Source organism: Scylla paramamosain, chromosome 23, assembly GCF_035594125.1.
Source record: "Scylla paramamosain isolate STU-SP2022 chromosome 23, ASM3559412v1, whole genome shotgun sequence".
Taxonomy (NCBI): Eukaryota; Metazoa; Arthropoda; class Malacostraca; order Decapoda; family Portunidae; genus Scylla; species Scylla paramamosain.
In genome coordinates this window covers 5,705,486-5,725,809 of record NC_087173.1, presented here as the reverse complement: position 1 = coordinate 5,725,809, position 20,324 = coordinate 5,705,486, and the positions used below count along the sequence as shown (strand labels likewise).

At 43.2% G+C, this 20,324-nt stretch overlaps 3 protein-coding genes across 6 annotated transcripts in view; 2 read left to right on the top strand and 1 right to left on the bottom strand.

The window, feature by feature from the left end:
* Positions 1–6,977, top strand: part of LOC135112051 (alpha-mannosidase 2C1-like) — a 29,069-nt gene extending 22,092 nt beyond the window's left edge. For all 4 annotated transcript variants that reach the window (XM_064025923.1, XM_064025924.1, XM_064025926.1 and 1 more), the window contains 11 exons: positions 529–684; positions 1,288–1,405; positions 1,609–1,718; positions 1,859–2,031; positions 2,476–2,676; positions 2,989–3,224; positions 3,380–3,690; positions 4,590–4,765; positions 5,045–5,123; positions 5,602–5,733; positions 6,079–6,977. In XM_064025923.1, coding sequence (XP_063881993.1) covers positions 529–684; positions 1,288–1,405; positions 1,609–1,718; positions 1,859–2,031; positions 2,476–2,676; positions 2,989–3,224; positions 3,380–3,690; positions 4,590–4,765; positions 5,045–5,123; positions 5,602–5,733; positions 6,079–6,238 — 1,852 coding nt within the window. In that variant the 3' untranslated portion in view covers positions 6,239–6,977. The remainder of the gene's footprint in view (positions 1–528; positions 685–1,287; positions 1,406–1,608; positions 1,719–1,858; positions 2,032–2,475; positions 2,677–2,988; positions 3,225–3,379; positions 3,691–4,589; positions 4,766–5,044; positions 5,124–5,601; positions 5,734–6,078) is intronic.
* Positions 6,978–7,006: 29 nt separating this feature from the next.
* On the bottom strand, positions 7,007–10,049 carry LOC135112053 (uncharacterized). The gene has a single exon (XM_064025928.1). It carries the CDS (start codon positions 9,350–9,352, stop codon positions 8,483–8,485), a length of 870 nt encoding a protein of 289 aa, XP_063881998.1. The 5' UTR covers positions 9,353–10,049; the 3' UTR covers positions 7,007–8,482.
* A 6,418-nt stretch (positions 10,050–16,467) lies between these two features.
* On the top strand, positions 16,468–18,727 carry LOC135112054 (uncharacterized). Its single transcript, XM_064025929.1, has 2 exons — positions 16,468–16,623; positions 17,989–18,727. The coding sequence occupies exons 1-2, from the start codon at positions 16,612–16,614 to the stop codon at positions 18,589–18,591; spliced, it is 615 nt and encodes a 204-aa protein (XP_063881999.1). The 5' UTR covers positions 16,468–16,611; the 3' UTR covers positions 18,592–18,727.
* The last annotated feature ends 1,597 nt before the right edge of the window (positions 18,728–20,324 follow it).

The following is a 20,324-nucleotide window of genomic DNA, read 5'->3' as shown; positions in this document are numbered from 1 at the left end:
GATGATTCAGGGCTTATTCTTCCCTCTCCTCCACCTTCTGATTACTTCATGCTACCCATTAAGATCCTTTGCAGTGATGTTTTCCTTTCCCTTGCTGGCCTTAACCCTCAGAAGGCTTATGAACCTGATGGGGTCCTTCCTATTGTTCTCTGAAACTCTACCTCCATGCTTGCACCTTGCCCAGTCAAACTCTTCCAACTCTATCAACGTCTGCCTTTCCTTCTTGCTGGAAGTTTGCCTACATTCAACCTGTTCCTAAAAAGGATGACCGTTCTAATACCTCAAACTACTGTCCTATTGTTTTAATTTCTTGCCTTTCTAAAGTTTTAGAATCTAGCCTCAACTGGAGATTTCTTAAACATCTATCGCTTCACAATCTTCTATCTGATTGCCATTATGGGGTTCCATTGAGGTTGCTCTGCTGGTGATCTGGCTTTCCTTACTGAATCTTGGTCATCCTGTTTTAGGGATTTTGGTGAAACAAAAACCAGTTGCAATACCTTAGCACCACTGCCATCTGTGCCACAGGGTGAAGGAAGCTATTCGCACAGTAAACAACCTGCAGGACAAGGGTCGTGTCAGCACCTCAGCCTTCCTTTATGGGCATGGGGATGGTGGTGGTGGCCCCACCAGGAACATGCTGGAACGTAGCCGCCGCCTGAGGGATGTGGATGGCTGTCCAAGGTGGGTGTATGGAACCTCTTGAGACACTTTGTGCCAAGGTGTGACATATCAAAGGATAGAAAGTATGATGACGGTGATACTATTCTTTATTTTGTGTCAACAGTATTGATTAATTCTACTGGTTACTTATTTATAAATATGTATCTACCTTTTCCAATGTTTTATCTTTGAAAGTCCCTCAAGCAGAAGAAAAGTATGATTCACATCTTATCATATGCTATAATTCTCATCACATACTCTAGTCCTTTTATGTTAAATGTGTGTGTGTGTGTGTGTGTGTGTGTGTGTGTGTTGACTGACATCAGCATGGTCACATGTTGTTGGTGAGAGACACCTCACCAGGAAAGATGGTAAATAGACAAGGTATAAAAAGAAAAGAAATGCTTTTATTTATTCATATTTATTTATCTATTTTAGTAAAACATTTCTTCATTCTTGAATTCTTATGCAGCTTCACCTGTACAAGAGAGGGCTCACTATATAAACAAATACCAAGATTGATATAGTGCCATATTTATATGAACAGGAGAAATCATAAGGATTAAGAAAATGATGATGGTTATTGTTATGATGACAGTAATGACAAATATTTTGTGGTGACAGGATGGAGCACATGTCCCCCAGTGCCTTCTTTGAGCGCCTTGAGGCTGAGCAGCACAACCTGTGTCGCTGGGTGGGTGAACTCTACCTAGAGCTGCACAATGGCACCTATACTTCACAGGTATACCTGCTCTGCACTTTGTTTACAGTCTGTTGTAAAGTTTGAATATTGCTGTTTGACCACATCATTGGTTCTTACTTGTGTCATTTTAACCTGATTTCCATGCTTCTCACATTTTAAGAAATGTGGAAAATCCTCTGTCTAAAGTGCAGTATTGTGAGTAGTTAATCTTGGCTAATTTCTCCACTCTTTTTCTGGTGCAGGCTAGAACTAAGAAACAGAATCGCATCTGTGAGTTTTCCCTACGAAACACTGAGATACTCCTTGCTGTAGTGGCTGTGAAAGGCAGAATGAAAAAGGAAGAACTACTTAGGTTTGCATCTTTTTTTGCTTCACTTCTTTCTTAGAACTTTGATTTTGTATCATCAACAGTGTGACACCATTATTCTAAATTGAAAAATAAATATCTTGCATTTTTTAGGAATCTTTGTGATAATTTTTCTTGTATTCCAGTCATCAAGATAACCTGCATGATGCATGGGAAAAGGTCTTGTTGAATCAGTTTCATGATGTCATTCCTGGCACGAGTATTGGTTTGGTGTACTGTGATGCTGACCGCTTGTACAAAGAGGCACTGGCCAGCAGTGAAGAGGTGCAAAGAGCTTGTTGCCCTTTCCTCTTTAAAGGTGAATGGATTCAAGTGTGATGAGGCTGAATTTTAAAGAGAAACTAAGAAACTGGTTCTCAGATAAAGTGGTAAATGACTGAAGTAGACCTCATAATTAGGTTATAAGTACAGTCAACAAAGAACTTTAAAAGAAGATTAGGATTAGGGTGATAGATGGACATAGGTATGTATTGTTTATGCAGAGACTGCCCATGTGCAGGTCTATTGGCTTTTTCCAGCATCCTGTAGGTTCTTATGTTCTTGTCTAAAGAACTTCACATATTAGTCAAAGAAAAAATAAATGAGGACTACAGATGATGAGTGAAATAAGTTTTAAGAGTAGAACATAAGTGTATGAAAGGTAGACACTTTGATTAAGTTAAATGGGATAATGAAACTGTTCACAATGAATTAATAAAAAAGGACATCAGCAATAAAGATAATGTACAATATATATTTACAGATCCAGAGAAGAAAGTTGGGGAGATGGTAGTAATAAACACTTTGCCTTGGCCAATGAGGCAGGTGATGGTAGTGAAGGAAGAGGGAAAACACGAAGTTAAACAGTCAGCTGGGGAAGGACAATACTATGTGGCAGTAGAAGCACCAGGAATTGGCTGGAGCAAACTTTCTACCTCTCTCAGCCCACCCCAAGTTACTGTTTGTAAGTTGCTATGATGTTTTTTTTTATATATTTGCTTGTATTATTATACTATATTTTGTAATTTTTCTTTTAGCCAAATAAGTCTATTGTTTGGTGATTTGTTTTATAATCAAATTTCATCTACATTCATGGCCATTCTTAAAAAAAAAAAAGAAAAGAAAAAACTGAATGAATATTGATTAGAGACTGGTCAACGTATTGTTTAGGTCAGGTTTTGTATACTACAACTAAGTATGTCTAGGTAAGTGCACTTGCACACACACACACACACACACACTAAACTAAAAATTTACTTTAAAATTTTCACCACAGCATTCAGCAACAACAGATACATCTTGGAGAACCAGTACATGAAAGCTCAAGTGAACACCTTTGGTCAGGTAGAGAGCTTGATACTGGCAGGTGACTCTCAGGATGTGTTCAGGAGGGAAGGTACACATGTGGGCCAAGGGAACCAACTTGTGCTATTTGATGATGTACCTTTGTACTGGGATGCCTGGGACACCATGGACTACCACTTGGAGACTGGAAAAGTGCTTAATATCAAGGTGAGGGTCAGGTGTGAGTCTTTTAGTGAGTGAGCTGTGTGTGTGTGTGTGTGTGTGTGTGTGTGTGTGTGTGTGTGTGTTTATTTATCTATATACTGTTGCGTTTTGGGAGGTTGGAAGATGGTGATAATAAAGCTCTATTAAATTTTTTGCAGGAGAGTGGTTGTGAAGTGAATGAAGTGGAGGTAGTGCAAAGTGGCCCCCTTGTTGTAAAGCTTAGGTGGGGTCTGAAAATCACTGAAGTATCATCCATCACTCAGGAGATTGAGCTTTCAGCTGTCAGTCCTTACCTTGTCTTCAGATGCAAAGTAGATTGGCTTGAGAGTCACAAGTTCCTCAAGGTCTTGTTCAATACTGCTCTTCTTGCCAGGACTGCAACCTTTGATTCACAGTTTGGATTTGTCGAGCGTGCCACACACTGCAACACCTCATGGGACTCAGCCAAGTTTGAAGTGTGTGGACATAAGTGAGTTTTGATTTTGCCTTTTATTTGTAGCTTGTGATGTGATTTGTGGTGTTAGGAGTGTCAATGATGTATGTATGACTATGTGGGGTTTGAAGCTGATGGATGAAATTCAAGGAACTATTGCCTTTGCTGTTACTTGGAAGATTCTGATAGATTCAATATGCATGTATTTGTTTCCAGCATAAGGAATGTTATATTGTAAGCTAGTGAACTGTAGGAAGTGATGGAGGACAATGTTTGCAGGCTAAAGCAGACAGAAATGAGGATAAGATGTGTGTTCAGTGTATCATTGAACAACAGACATGGGAATTGGAGAGGATCACAGTAGGTGAACCTAGGGAAAAGATACGAGTTTAGAGAATAGGTGTGCTGGTTACAAAAGATAGATTGAGATTTGGGTATGGTGAGAAGATGGCTAAAAATGATTGGATGAAAGGAATTCTGAATGCAGTTAAGAAATCTTTTTTGAGCTTGGCACAGGAAAAAAAGTTATGCTGTGCTTCAGAAGGGCCAGTAGACTGATGGGAGTGCTGTGGAACTGTGCTGAGAGAGGGTAATTTTTTCTAATTTAATTACTTTTTTTATTTTATTTTTGTTTCATTGTTATTTATTCATTTAATTTGCTTGGTATCTAATTTAGTTCTTGGATGGGTATGAACTTCACATTGTGCTGTTTTCAGAAAACCAGATGACTATGGGAAATGGCTGATTTGTAATAACTCTTTAATTTCTGTTCTGAGCCCATTAATACATATATTGTTTTTTATAAAGACATATCTTCAGGTGAAGGAATCTGATTCTGGCATTGTTGAATTTTAATGATAGTGATAATAGTAAAGGTAATTGCAATATGGGTGATTGATGGCAAGAACTGTAATGATTGTGGTAATTTGTGACAGGTGGGCTGACCTCTCGGAGCCCAACCTGGGCATGGCTGTCCTGAATGATTGCAAATATGGCTGGACTGCACGAGGAAGCACACTTATGTTGTCTCTGCTGCGTTCACCCAAGGCTCCTGATGCCAAATGTGATATGGGACAGCATACCTTCTCCTATGCCCTCATGCCTCACAAAGGTTACATACTTTAAGATCCTAAGACTAAGTTAGACTAAAGCCCATATTCTTGAACAATATGGATTCTTATAATTTTTTTTTCACACGTCCTGCTTCTCACTGATATTCATATTGGTGATGCAGAGTCTTTGTTAAACTATCACTCTAATTCTGAAAATATTTCTAGAAATGCCCAGTAACTATAATGATATGGAGGTGAAGTTTAGAGATCATGGTGTTCATTACTAATGTTATCTACATTTACTATATGAAGCCAGTGTGACTGTGTTTTCCCTGCAGGTTGCAGAGATAAGACCAGAGTACAAAGATGTGCCTATGAGTTCAACAACAACTTGACCCTGCTTTCAACTTCTGTAAGGTAAATGAGGCTTTAGCAGCTGACCTTGTTTTTTGACATATTGGCTTTCTTTTCAACTGTTGCTGTTGTAGTGGTTATCAGTATGTGTGAGTACATGCAAAAAGTGAGAAGAGCAAATATATGAATGTAATTCGTAGGAATAATGAAACGAAACATTGCATACTTATTTTCAATTTATTTATTTATTTATCCATTTATTTATTTATCTATTTATTTATTTTTTGTGTTCTTGGGCTAAGGCTGGTAGGTGTTTGCATATTTTTTCTTCATGTTCATGGTATATAGCACCTGTAGGCATATATATATATATATATATATATATATATATATATATATATATATATATATATATATATATATATATATATATATATATATATATTTTTTTTTTTTTTTCTTTTTTATTCTTGCCCTGTGGTATATGATAAATGGATGAATGGGTGTACCTAGTTACTAACACATTGCCTCACCCTGACAGTCATGATAGTGAAGTGTGGTTCAGCCTGGTTGGAAGTGGAGCAATGATTGAGGCAGTCAAGCTGGCCGAGGACAAGAGTGGTGATGTGGTGGTGAGGGTGTACGAGAGCCTTGGTGCCACCACTTCTGTAAGGTATGGATAAGTAAGGTGGGGCTGGCATTATATTCATACTTACTTCCACTTAGTAGGATGTAAGACCCTCCAGGCAAGTATTTATTTATAATATCACTCTTACTTAAGCAACTGCCCTGATGATTATGTGGCTTTGTATTAGTTTTACTCAGATTTTCATACCTTTAAAAATTGACATAATACATTTTATTTTTTTCTTACAGTCTTGTCTGCCTTCTTAATATCATCCTTTTCTGGTATTAGTTTTACTCAATTTTGTTTATACTACTAAAGACTGTCATAATTCATTTTAGCTTTTTTGTTGACTATCTTGTGTGGCTTCTTAATGTTGTCATTATTCCTTAGGTTGAAGGTCCCCAGTCAGCCCCAAAGGGTCTGCCTGTGCAATGGACTGGAGGAGCCACTGAGTGACCCGAGTCTTGAGGTTGGGGAGGGTGATGAGGTGTTTGTTGACCTCACCTTGTCTCCATTCAAGATTGTCAGCATTCGCATCACTTATAACTGAAGTACTCTCTCTCTCTCTCTCTCTCTCTCTCTCTCTCTCTCTCTCTCTCTCTCTCTCTCTCTCTCTCTCTCTCTCTCTCTCTCTCTCTCTCTCTCTCTCTCTCTTAAATAAGACAAGTGTCCTTACTCTAAGTGCCATAAAATTATTATATGCTTATGTATCAGTGCTAATTTTTTTCCTTTTGTCTTTAATAAATTGTATAATGTTGAGCTTCCACTGTACATAATGAATTTTTGATACAGATCATCATCTGCATAGTACAGTAGTTAGTGTGGATTTGGTATTGAACTTGTAGTCTTTCCAGGATCCTGTAATTGTAAAGGAACCTTTATATGTTTGTATGTTTTCATCTTGACTGCTGGGTGGCTTGTCTGCATTATTTTTTATTTTCTATGTTATAGTCTTTTCTAGATCCAGTAATCGCAGAGGATCCTTTGCATGCTTATATTTTGGCTCTACTGGGTAGCCTGTCCGCATTATTTTTCCTCTGGCAGCACGGCCAAATTTGTGGTGATGAGGCATTGCAAGGTACTTTGTGAGTGTCCAAGCTTGTGCAGCCAAGGAAAATGATGATGTCATTATGGTAGTGCCACCAAAAAAAAAAAAAAAATGGTGGCGCCACCATAGTTGCCTTGTGTGAAGATCTTTGTGAATACATTTTTATGTTCCCATTACGTGAATATTACTGGCTTGTTTAGTATAAGCTATCCAGGGTACTCAGAAGTAAATTTCAAACAGCTAAGATTTTTAATTACACTACCAACATATCAGATCAAAATTGGCACTAGTATCAAAAACTCGTCGATAAGGTAATAGGAAAAAATTGGTATCGTGACTGGCAGCAGATGAAATAATTGATCATTAAGTGTTTGTAAATAATGTACTGCCGTCTCTGGGCGGGTGTACAGCGGCAGAAAAAAAAGTAAATAAAAATACTGAAAATGACTTTATGTAGATTGTTGGGAAAATATTTTTTAATGACATACGCTTGCATCTTAAGTAATAACCAAGGGTTTATAAGATTTCGTTGATGGCGGGAAAACTCGCAGACGTCATTGTTTACATTGTTCAGTCACTTAAGTGTGTGTGTGTGTGTGTGTGTGTGTGTTGACTGGTGACAGCGTCACCGTGTGTGCTGACCATGGAGGGTTCCTCTTCACATCTCTGTGTCTTCCACACCTGCTGTACAGCTGTAGCAAGGTATTGTACTGGGTTGTGGTGGTGAGGGTTTGTGAGGGGGGGGGGGTTGTTATGTTTAGTGGTGAGTGGATCACCACTTGTCAGACAGTAACAACGTAACCTGTTGCTGTTCTGTGCCCTCTGCTAGTTCCAGATTTTATTCTATTTACACAGTACTGAAATTGTTGTTTAAATTTACGCAAGTCTTGGACAATGGCATTTTGTATAGTACGTGTCTACTTGGCCCTGGAATTAATTTGATTTTCACATTAGGTACAGAGGATTCCTTAGCTGTGAATGGAAATAACATAAGATTATATTGCAACCTAACATTTTCTCCATGCTCTTGTGAGAATATTGTACTACTGTAGGCTCGCCGGCCCGGTTAGACTTGCCAATAAGGGCGGCAGCCAGAAATAATTGAGTAATATTGGCTTCTAGTGCTGAGGGACGGATAATCAAATTGTAAGATACGCGTGTGTGGCATGGGTGTGGATTGGGCTTTAATTGTGCCATCCCACGGCAGCATTACGATGGCACTACATGCACACGCTCACCAAAAACCTTCATTTAAAAAATAGCAACGTGGTCTGCCCACAATCTTTAATCTACTACTTTCCTTCAGTTTCCTTTTTTTTACTTCTTCTGTCCAAACTCTTCAATATTCCCAATCTTTCTACAAGCAAAGAAAAGAAAGAAGCATTACGATGGTAGAGGCGGCTGGCAGGCTGGCACACGTTGTCTTGATGTTGCGTGACTGCAAGACCGATTTCTTTCAGATACATTTACGAATTACTAACGTTGTGGAGAATGTTTCCTCTTAAGGTAATTAACCATTGAATGCCCCATATGACCTGAAGAGCGTTGTTTTGATAAGTAGGTAAGAATTTTAAACATTTAACACGATGTAGTACTTGTCCTTATAAACACAGTATTTAAGGGTATCTTGCTAAGATACACATTTACTCACTCTTTATGGACGTTGAATGTATTGTGTGGGCGCAACATCCTCTGAAAAAAAAAAAAAAAATCGAACACGGGATGAAGAAAACGAGTGCCCAAGTGTCAGGTGAGCAGGTCAGCGAGGAGACAATGCAGGCTGTGTTCCTCTATCTTCCAGTACAGTTTAGTGAGAGCCTCGTGCGTGACGTCGTCCTCGTCCCTGTCCAGAGCGTCAGCGAGGACGGAGTGAGAGTTGAACCTAACCGTCTTGACGAGGGGCAGGCCGAGGCGCCTCAGCTCGCCGCCCACTGTGCTTTTCTTGGCGTCCGATCTGGTAGCCAACAGGAACAGTTTCTCTCTTCCCTCACCCGTTAGAAGGGAAGTAATGTTTTTATAGACAGACCTGTACATATCCGGAAATCTGTCCGTGCCCGCCACCGCGACGAGGCCAATCACATCCAAGCGGTGTATTCCGCACTGGTCTCGCAAGGCCGCCACTCTGGCCGCAACCTGCTTGTTATGGGTGTGTTCCTCGGGGCCGCGGAGACCCGGCGTGTCGATGATAGTAAGGTTGTACTTGTGGTAAGGCTGCGGCACAGCGGTGAAGGTGTAGGCGGTGGTGAATCTGGTCTTGTGAAGCCTGTGGCAGTTCTCCAGACGCTGAAGAGGATCTCCATCCACAAGGAATCGAAACCTGTCGTGGTACTTGACCCCCAGCAAGTGGTTAACCACAGCGGTGAGCAGAGTGGTCTTGCCCGAACCTTTGCTCCCCACAAGCACCAATACCTTGCTGGCTTTGTTGTTGGGCTCCCCGAGGACGAGGTGCTGTGTCTTTGTGGCCTCGTCTTTGTGCCTTACTTGTAGCAGTAGCTGACGGAGGCTCAGCGTCCGGTGCGTGACACCGACTACTTCCGTGTACTGGCGCACCACCCTCATCCTGGCCAAGTCGGCTACGTCCACGCCTCCACCGTCCAGCGTGTGTGTCAGTTCCATGCTCTGAGGTGGAATATCCTGCAGCTCGTGGAAAAAGTCGTCAACGCCATGGAAATCAAAGTGACGAAATATTTGTGCAAAGAAGTATTCCTCTGGAATGGTGCCGGAAGTGCTGTTGGCTTGATCACTGTCGAACACAAAGACGTTCCTGTACTTCAAGTTGTATTCCTTGAGGCAGGCCAGCTGGGCGGTGGAGGAGGCCGAATCCGTCACCACCACCTGCGTGAGGCTGGCCACGTCCTGGAAAACACAGGGCCAGCAGGTGGTAGGTATTGATTACGGCGGTGCAGGGGGCTCGTCTGTCCCCGGGTGCCATCAGGGTGATGTCGTCCACACGGGTTGTGCCAAAGTGGTGCTTGAGGAAGCCTTCGAGGGCGCGCAGCAATCTGACGTCCCTCTGCGCGCTGCCAACGCCACCCAGGGAAAGGCACGTCCACCACCGCCAGATTGAAGGGTAGCACGTCTCCTTCCCGCTGATGAAATACGTACACTTTCGCTGCGGGCGGGTCGTCAGCAAACCCTTGGTCGTCCACTAGCACCAGCCGATGCGTGTCCTGCACCTTCACCTTGAATAAGTAGTTCACCAGGGTGTCTTTGAACGTCTCCATTCGTTCCGGCGCGTCACCCACGAGAAGCATTACTTTGGTGGGCAGGGTTGTTAGTGGCACCCCCAACTCTGGATGCTGATTGGGTGTGTCGCCGGGAACAAGGGTGTGGCGTCATGCAGAGAGGCAACAGCGACAAGCCGCCTTCCGTATAGCCGTGTCCATGCAGGCCTACCATGCTGGAAGAGAGAGAGAGAGAGAGAGAGAGAGAGAGAGAGAGAGAGAGAGAGAGAGAGAGAGAGAGAGAGAGAGATTATGGTGAATAATAATTGACTCTTATAAACAGAAATATTAATGCAATAGTTACAAATATGAATACACATAATATCTATTTTCTCTCTCTCTCTCTCTCTCTCTCTCTCTCTCTCTCTCTCTCTCTCTCTCTCTCTCTCTCTCTCTCTCTCTCTCTCTCTCTCTCTCTGTCTGTCTGTCTATCTATCTATCTATCTATCTATCTATCTATCTATCTAATCTAATCTAATCTATCACCCACCCTCCCATCCTCCCTATCTATCTATCTATCTATCTATCTATCTATCCATCTATCTATCTATCTATCTACCTCCTTCCCTCCCTCTCTCCCTCCCTCCCTACGTATCCATCTATCTATCCATCTATCCATCATGAATTTGAACCTGTGAAATTTACGAGCATGTACTTACTTGGTGTTTAAGAGTGGATGGGTATACAAGGTTTTGTTTCTCGTGGTGAGAGAGTGCTGTTGGTATAGTATGTTCTCCACTCACAAGCCACACAAGAACTGATAAAAAGATGATTACACATTATATGTATGTATGTTATCAGGAAGGCGTGAATCTTCAGTTAGGAGACAATGGATGTTAGCAAGCTTATCATGTGTGTGTGTGTGTGTGTGTGTGTGTGTGTGTGTGTGTGTGTGTGTTCGTATTCAGTACAGTGTTTACATTAAGGATTGAACACTTACCATTCTCACTCTCTCTCTCTCTCTCTCTCTCTCTCTCTCTCTCTCTCTCTCTCTCTCTCTCTCTCTCTCTCTCTCTCTCTCTCTCTCTCTCTCTCTCTCTCTCTCTCTGAAACAGTAGCAGATGAAACCTTTGAATTGCCTTGAGAGGAAGAGAGGGAGGGAGGGAGGGAGGAGAGGTTAAGGAGAGTCACACTCACCTGGGCGGGTATCCCCCTCACCTGAGCTAGCTACAGGTGGCTGCAACTTTCACCTGAGCTGCCCAAGGTCACGCTCTATCCCACAGACTCGCTTGAGAAGTGTGATCCTATATTTGGTCCTGCCACACTTTTGAAACTCTCTCTCTCTCTCTCTCTCTCTCTCTCTCTCTCTCTCTCTCTCTCTCTCTCTCTCTCTCTCTCTCTCTCTCTCTCTCTCTCTCTCTCCTTTTCACCCGTCTCAGTTTCCAATTTCTTTTTGTTTCACCTGTCCATTGGTATTTTTGTTGTTCTCCTCCTCCTCCTCCTCCTCCTCCTCCTCCTCCTCCTCCTCCTCCTCCTCCTCCTCCTCCTCCTCCTCCTCCTCCTCCTCCTCCTCCTCCTCCTCCTCCTTCCTCCCCTGACAATTCTGCCCTTGTACTTTGGCCACACGTTAATGGGGACAAATATCCTTTCGTCTTTGCAATTCTCGCTTTACCTTATCCTTCCCGGCTTCTCGTTTCTGCTCTTCCTCCACTAGAGAGAGAGAGAGAGAGAGAGAGAGAGAGAGAGAGAGAGAGAGAGAGAGAGAGAGAGAGAGAGAGAGAGAGAGAGAGAGAGAGAAAGCAACACAACAGAACACAAGGAAGATCAAACAGCAGCAGCAGATTTCTTGGGTATTATCAGATCATATTAGTGGAAGTAAAGGATTTCACCGAGTTTCCTTTTATATGTCCATATCTGAAAATAGTGAAGCTTGAAAAGAAGAAGAATGAGGAGGAGGAGGAAGAAGATGAGGAGGTGGAGGATGAGGATGAAGAGCAGGAGGAGGAAAAGACGAAGGAAGGAGGATTGCAGGAAGAATAATATCGATAATAATAATAATAATAATAATAATAATAGTATAAAAAAATAATAATGATAATGATAATAATAATAGCGATAACAAGAATAAGAATAAGAATACTACTACTAATAATAAAGCAAGATAAGGCAAAGACATTAATTAATTAACCGCATACAGTTTTCTTTATAATGCATGAGGACGTCGGTAAAAAAAAAGAAACAAAAGGAAGTAGAAGAATGAAAAAAAAGCTTTCTTGTCATTTCCAGAGAGAGAGAGAGAGAGAGAGAGAGAGAGAGAGAGAGAGAGAGAGAGAGAGAGAGAGAGAGAGACGTTGAACATCAAAGGGAGTCCAAAAATAGTTTGTTAGAGTTATTCCCTAAAAAAGACAAAAAAGAAAACGATGTAACACGCTCTCTGAAATCCATAGCAGTTTCAGAGACGTTTCTTTACGTAAATTGAGGTATGAGTGAGTCTTGTGTTATGTGTGTGTGTGTGTGTGTGTGTGTGTGTGTGTGTGTGTGTGTGTGTGTACTTGAAATACTGTAGGTGCGTATAGATAGCAAAGCCTCAGCCGCCCCTGCCCTCACCTCCCTCCCGCCTCTCAGTGCTGGTCTGGGTCATCAGCGTCTCAAGGTTATCAGTCTCTCCAACTTACAAACTTATCGCCTATATAATTATTGGAGATTTGCACGAGACATTGAGGGTAATGCTAGAATGAGCTGGTCCACTTTACTTTCTCTCTCTCTCTCTCTCTCTCTCTCTCTCTCTCTCTCTCTCTCTCTCTCTCTCTCTCTCTCTCTCTCTCTCTCTCTCTCTCTCTCTCTCTCTCTCTCTCTCTCATCAGTATGTGTTTATCAAATATTTTCTTCATCCCTAAGTCCTTGACCTCCCTTAGGAAAAAGAAGAAATGCAAGTGTTCATGGCAGGGAAGAGGAGGAGGAGGGGAAGAAGGAGAACAAGAAGAAGAAGAAAAAAATGGACAGATATATTACATTCTCGTCTGCTTCCCTGAATCAAAACCATATTCTTTCTCTCCCCTTGAGTTGCATTACGAGAATATAGCAAGCAAACTCGAAAATACACGAAATAAGCCTTACTTTACGATTTTGCATCCATTACTTCTATATTAAAGAGTCAGTCAGTTCAGCTTACCACAGACAGCCTCGTAAGGGACTATAGGTCTGCTGCGGCATGTTCTTCCTTTGTGTTCCTTTGTATTCCATTGCTCCAGGGAGTTTCAGTAATGAGATTGGCGGGCAGGTGAGGGGAGAAAAAATGGCGGAAGTGCTCTTGTGTGTGTATGTGTGTGTGTGTGTGTGTGTGTGTGTGTGTGTGTGTGTGTGTGTGTGTGTGTGTGTGTGTGTGTGTATGTATGTGTGTGTGTGTGTGTGTGTGTGTGGGCAGCGCAAAGTTCAGACGTGCACACAAGCAGCCATGACGACAGCAACAGGGATCAGGCTGGGAATAGAATTAATAAGACGTGCGATTAACAAAGTACAAAATCCCCACATGACCTCCTTGTGGGTGTCCTTCAATGTGTATGTGTGTGTGTGTGTGTGTGTGTGTGTGTGTGTGTGTGTGTCTAATGTCGTAGTACTAGTAGTTGCTGTGATGGTATTAGTGGTATAGCAGTGTTAGTATTAGTAGGAGCAACAGTAGTAGTAGTAGTAGTGGTGGTGGTGGTGGTGGTGGTAGAAGTAGTAGTAGTAGTAGTAGTAGTAGTAGTAGTAGTAGTAGTAGTGATAATACTTCCAATAATGAAACAAAGTAACAATGTGATAATAATGATACTACTACTACTACTACTACTACTACTACTACTACTACTACTACTACTACTACTACTACTACTACTACTACTACTACTACTACTACTAACAATGCTAATAAGAGGAAGAAGACTATATTGTCTGTCTGTCTGTCTGTCTGTCTGTCTGTCTGTCTGTCTGTCTGTCTGTCTGTCTGTCTGTCTGTCTGTCTGTCTGTCTGTCTGTCTGTCTGTCTGTCTGTCTCTCTCTCTCTCTCTCTCTCTCTCTCTCTCTCTCTCTCTCTCTCTCTCTCTCTCTCTCTCTCTCTCTCTCTCTCTCTCTCTCTCTCTCTCTCTCTCTCTCTCTCTCTGTTATGTATGTGCATATGTGCCTGTCTGTATGAATGTATGCATACACGAGAATACTGTGTGTGTGTGTGTGTGTGTGTGTGTGTGTGTGTGTGTGTGTGTGTGTGTGTGTGTGTGTGTGTGTGTGTGTGTGTGTGTGTGTGTGTGTGTGTGTGTGTGTGTGTGTGTGTGTGTGTGTGTAGTTATTAGAACGAAGAAGAAAAAAATAGAAAACAGTCATAGCATATATACATTAGGTTAGGTCAGGCGGGGTAACTGAAACACACACACACACACACACACACACACACACACACACACACACACACACACACACACACACACACAGGGAAGGAGAATCAAGTAGCTATACAGGTGTGGACTGAACGCATTTCCTGAACACCCCTTGCCCGCTAGCGCCACCCTAAACTTCCTGGTGGAGTTTGAGAAACGTTCCGACAACGTTTCTTGTAGCATTTTCCTGGGACGTTTGTTATTTGAGTTTTTCTTCTCTCTTGCATCTACAAAGTCCCGTTGCTTCTCTTGTTAAGTTTGCTTTTGTTTCTTCATCATTACTTGGTTGTAGGTGGAGGAAGAGGAGGAAGGAAAGAAGGGGTAGGTGTTTTGGAGGAGGAATAGGAGGAGTAGGAGGAAAAGGAGATTAAGAAGAAGAAGAAGGAGGAGGAGGAGGAGGAAAAGGAGATGAAGGAGGAGAGAGAGAGAGAGAGAGAGAGAGAGAGAGAGAGAGAGAGAGAGAGAGAGAGAGAGAGAGAGCCAACAAACAGATAAATAAATAGACAGAGTGGGACAGAGATAGAGGTAGACAGATACCTAAAGCCAGAGAACATGGTCACAAGATTACACACACACACACACACACACACACACACACACACACACACACACACACACACACACACACACACACACACACACACACACACACACACACACACACACACACACACACACACAACTAATCATTATGACATAAAAGAGACAGACAGACAGACAGACAGAACAGATAGACAGACAGACAGATAAACACACATTGGTGTAGTATCAGAGACGAGACCTTCCTAGCATCTCGTGGCCTCGCTCTTCACCCATGTCACCTTATTGAATGAATGGTGAAAAAAAAAAGAAAAAAAAAGAATACTCGGTTGCTGAAGAAGTATTACTAATGTTGAAAGAAAAGTTTAATATTACTTTTATGGTAAGGGACTGTTATTATTAGTTTTTTGTGGACTAGCAGTGTTATATATTTTGTGATACGAGTGAATATTATGATTGTATTGGGAAAAAAGTGGATGTGTTATAGCAAGAGAGAGAGAGAGAGAGAGAGAGAGAGAGAGAGAGAGAGAGAGAGAGAGAGAGAGAGAGAGAGAGAGAGAGAGAGAGAGAGAGAAAGATTTTTTAACCTTTTTTATACGCATTTCTGAAACAAATATTAATAAAACAAATACCAGTCGACCACAAAAAAAAAAAAATAAATAAAAATACAGTATAATGAACGGAAAGACGACGATAGTTCTAAATATCTGGTACTGAAATAGAAAATAATGGAAAGAGATTGTTTCTAAAAGTTTGGTATGTAAATAAAACAAAAATCAATGGGAGCAATGTTCGTAATGTTTGATATCTACAGTGAAGGAGACGATGTTTCTAGATGTTTGACGGCTCTATGCAATGTGTGTTAAGGTGATCAAGTCTAAGGCTGATTCCTTACTGGACATACGTGTAATTCCTTGGTATTGTTTTTGCTGCTCCCTACCCTGGCTTTCTTTGCTCCTCTTTGTCTGCACGCCTCGCCTGATTTTTGTACCAAATGATCTTCGATAATGGTGGTTGGAATGGTGATACTGATGGTGATAATGTTGATGATACTACTACTACTACTACTACTACTACTACTACTACTACTACTACTACTACTACTACTACTACGGTATCATTAGTACTAAAAAATTTCTGTATCTCCCTCTGCTACTTTTATGGTACTGCTGTTGCTGCGTATTGGAGCAGCAGCAGCAGCAGCAGCAGCAACAACAACAACAACAACAACAACAACAACAACAACAACAACAACAACAACAACAACAACAACAACAACAACAACAAAAATGACTACTAGTCCTGCTACTTCTGGTAATATGTAATAGACTCAATTCTTTGTGTGTGTGTGTGTGTGTGTGTGTGTGTGTGTGTGTGTGTGTGTGTGTGTGTTTACCCGTGCGTCGAGGCGTGTCAGGGGGCGGCTGCTTGTCACGTCTAGTCAGGCACACATTTCCTCCCCTCCCAAGCAAAGCCCGGCGTGAAGTTCAGGCTGGATGCAATATAATACTGAGTGTTTACTGAATCAAGTCTATGGGGGAGGAAACTTGGCTCACTCTGGCTGGCAGCAAGGTCGCTTTTGGTGTCCCGTAAGGTGATCCTGTGGACCTTACCTGTTTTCCTGTGCCCACGTGGGGTGAAGGGGGACCAGGGCAGCCTTGGTAAGCAGGACTCGCCGGCTGTGACGTCACGGCCTCACAGGTATATAAAGGCGAGCGCAGGCGAGTGTCGATCAGTTGGACCAGAGTAATCGACCGCCGGAATGAGACAGCTTGTAAGTCCCCATCTTGTCCCCGCTTATCTGTTTGCTGGTGTGGTAGATTCACTCAGGCAGTCAGTCAGTGGCGGTGCCTTAGCTACTCAGTCATTCAGCAAGTGATTGTGGCTTACTCATTCACTCGGTAGTGGTGGTGCCTTATTTACTCATTCAGTCAGTAGATGGCAGGGGCTTACTCATTCAGTCAGTGGTGGTGCCTTAGTTACTCAGTAAGTTGCGGTGCCTAGTAATTTACTAGGCACCGCAACTGACTGGCTTACTAGTAGTAAGTCAGTCCATCGCGCCTCGTGGTGGTCAGTCATTCAGTCTCATACATACGATGTGTTCCAGGCCAAACTTAAACCGTGTCACCCTCACGTCTTTTTCCTGTGATGGTTGTGTTTTTATTATAACATCACTTAACTTTTGTCCTCGCGTCACGGAGTCGCGTCAGATAGTTTGTCCCCGCACTTTGCTGTGTTGTAGTCACCGTCACTCCGCGTCAGCGTGATAACTTTCATGCGGCACAGTCACGATCCCTCCTGGCACGTTAATCACTTCCTCGTATCGCCAGGACACGGGGACACTAATGACTGACACCATGTCATTACGCCGCCGATGTCTTAGTTAGTTAAATGTCACCTGAACGAAGACTTCCTTCATGCAAACCTATCAGTGAGGCAGCAGCATCAACTGTCGTGACGCGATGCCTCGTAACGTTTACTAAGCTTTCTCCCTTAAGACCATGGATGGTTACCGCGTGTGGATGCCAGGCACGCGCGGCCTTGCCGGTCCTCTTGCTGCTTCGTGACCTCTTTAGCCTCCTAACAGGCACTCGTGCTGCATAAATGTATTGTGCATTGTGTGACCCTCTGCTGATACTCAGTGAAACTGGTGGTGTGTGCGGCAAGGTCAATTGTGGCCTGTGGGACTTACATTGTCGTAAAATGTATCAGTTCCTTGGCGCGTCCTTCCCGCGCAGCCTGTCACTCATTGTACTCCTCCTGTCCATTCACACGCGTTGCCACAAAGTCGCTGTCACACAAGGTTTTATATTTGAGTATATTTGTAAGGACGTGTCAGGACAGATGAACCGCGTCATGTGATGGCCTGAGGGTTGTGATGCTGCGAAGACAGCCTTAGAATATTGTCTTGGAGTGTGACATCTCGTCGGTGAGGAGCAGTCACCGCTACGAGCGTGATGGCCTAATGGTGTGGCCTTACTTGTCATGATGCCATTCCCTTTGTAGTGGACATAGGGAAGTCAGGTGTGAGGTGCCTTCCCTGTGGGTGCCTCACTGGTAAAGCACGGCAGTATTTGTCACCTCACAGGCTTTACGGAATCGTGACATTGAACCGGTGGCACTCTTTTCCTCCCCTCAGGTGGTGATCGTGGCCCTCGCTGGCGTGGCCCTCGGCATGCCCCAGGGAGCAGCCTTCGGCAGTGACAACACCTTCACCAAGATTCTCTCATTCGAGTCCTACCAAGACGGGCACAACTTCGGCCACGAACTCCTTCAGGAGGATGGCACCACTGCCGGCCAGAAGTTCGGCCCCGATGGACTCCTGTATGGCTTTTACTCGTACCTGCAAGAGGACGGCAACCGCGTCAAGGTGCTGTGGCGCGCTGGTCCCGGCGTCGGTTATGAGGTGATCGGAGTGGAGGGTCTGGACAGGGAGAGCCTGGGCAACCTGAGGGCCACCATCTCTTCCAACCCCCAGCAGTCCCAATTCCAGGCACCTCGCTCCGCCCGCCCCCGCCCTGTCGCCACCGCCGCCCCCGTCGTGCCTCAGCCACCCATCCACCGCCCCGTCCAGCACCGTGCCCCCGTCCACGTGCCTGCACAGAACCGCTTCATCCCCCCCACCCCCGCCCCCATCCATCCCCATGAGATCACCCCGAGCCCACACAGGTTCGACTATCCCGCTGTCCTTAACCTGGAGAGAACCGGCCAAGGCTTCGTCTCCTCCCTGCAGGCTGTGTAAATAGTACTATGTAAAAACAACTACAAAACTATAAAACTCCTTTTTTCTCAATTGTACAGTAATCTGTAAAATCATAAGTTCTTTCTTGTCTTCCTTTGTAGTCTGAATGATTCACATAAAAATGTCTATCCCTTTTTATCTCAGTGTTAATCTTATCCCCGTTCTGCGGAAGTGTAAAGGAGCTGGCTGTCTATTTATTGCTTATTTGTCTCAAAATAATTGATCTAAAGCCAGAGTTAGCAATACATGCCTCTTGATACGAGAGAGAGAGAGAGAGAGAGAGAGAGAGAGAGAGAGAGAGAGAGAGAGAGAGAGAGAGAGAGAGAGAGAGAGAGAGAGAGAGTTCATGAAAAAAAAAATCTCACTAGGTATGTGGTTATTTCAAAAGGGTGTGTAGTGTGTGAAATATATAGTGACAGCCACTCTGCTGAAGGCTGCGGAAGTCGGTCCGCTTAACTTTTCTCTTTGTTCCTTTCCTCCTCCCGCTCACCTTCTGACCTCGTGGAACAAGTGACATTTATCACGCGAAGCAGCCGCCTGGCCCTCTGCTCGGCGCGGCGCGGCTAGTAACACCTTGTACACCCTAAGCTGGAATCGGTGGAGGAGAAAAACAAAAGGAAAAAAAAAAAAAAATGTCCTGCTCCGAATTTGGAGAGTCGATTTCCTAGAGAGAGAGAGAGAGAGAGAGAGAGAGAGAGAGAGAGAGAGAGAGAGAGAGAGAGAGAGAGAGAGAGAGAGAGAGAGAGAGAGAGAGAGAGAGAGAGAGAGAGAATTGCCAAAGATATTCTGACATGCAGACAAACCGATAGACAAAGAAAAAAAAATAGTTGGCTCAGCGACAAATCTGGAGGAGAAGGAGGAAAGGAAGAAATTCAAGGAGGAAGAGGAGGAGGAGGAGGAGGAGGAGGAGGAGGAGCAGGAGGAGGAAGGGAAGCGGGCAACACCTAAATGTCAAGGTCGTCTTCTGCTCACCGACAAGGAAATGGTCTCACTAGGTCCACCTTTTTTTTTCTTAACAAGTATCTCTCTGTCTTGTCTTCCTCTATCCAACCGCACCCCTTCTCTCTCTCTCTCTCTCTCTCTCTCTCTCTCTCTCTCTCTCTCTCTCTCTCTCTCTCTCTCTCTCTCTCTCTCTCAAACAGGTTTCAGATAAAAGCGAAATTTGTTATTTTTTCCTCCGCCAATAACGTCTCATGAACATTTATCCCGTTTACTTCTTCCTGCACCATTTTTTCTCGATGTACGGGCCAAATCTTGTCTTTACGTATGCTCATATTCACCTTTTAACTGCACTGGCTTAGTCTCAACTTCACGAATGGATAGAATAAACTCAGTCATCAGGTTGCTAGTGCCGAGTCAATAGGGAGCTTTAAAATGTTGGATGGATTTATGCATAGGGATGATAGGTGGATATTGGTAGGTGTATTGTATGAAGGGACTGCCACGTGTAGGTCTGGTGTCTTCTTGCAGCTTCACTTATTGCCTTGTTGATGAAATGGAAGAGAAAATTTTGGTTATAATTTTTAAAGGTAAGGCTTATGACAAAGAAGAGAGAATATTTCAGTGGAGTGTTTTAGTTTTTATAGTTTAATTCTTGTGTAATAAAGGTGCTTAGGGTTATTTAAATGTAACAGGTGGCATTAGTAGTTAATAGGCTAATGTAATTATTTCAGGCAAGTCTAGATGGGTAGTGTTCTGTTGTGCATGCTTTGTTTATTTATTTATTTATTTAT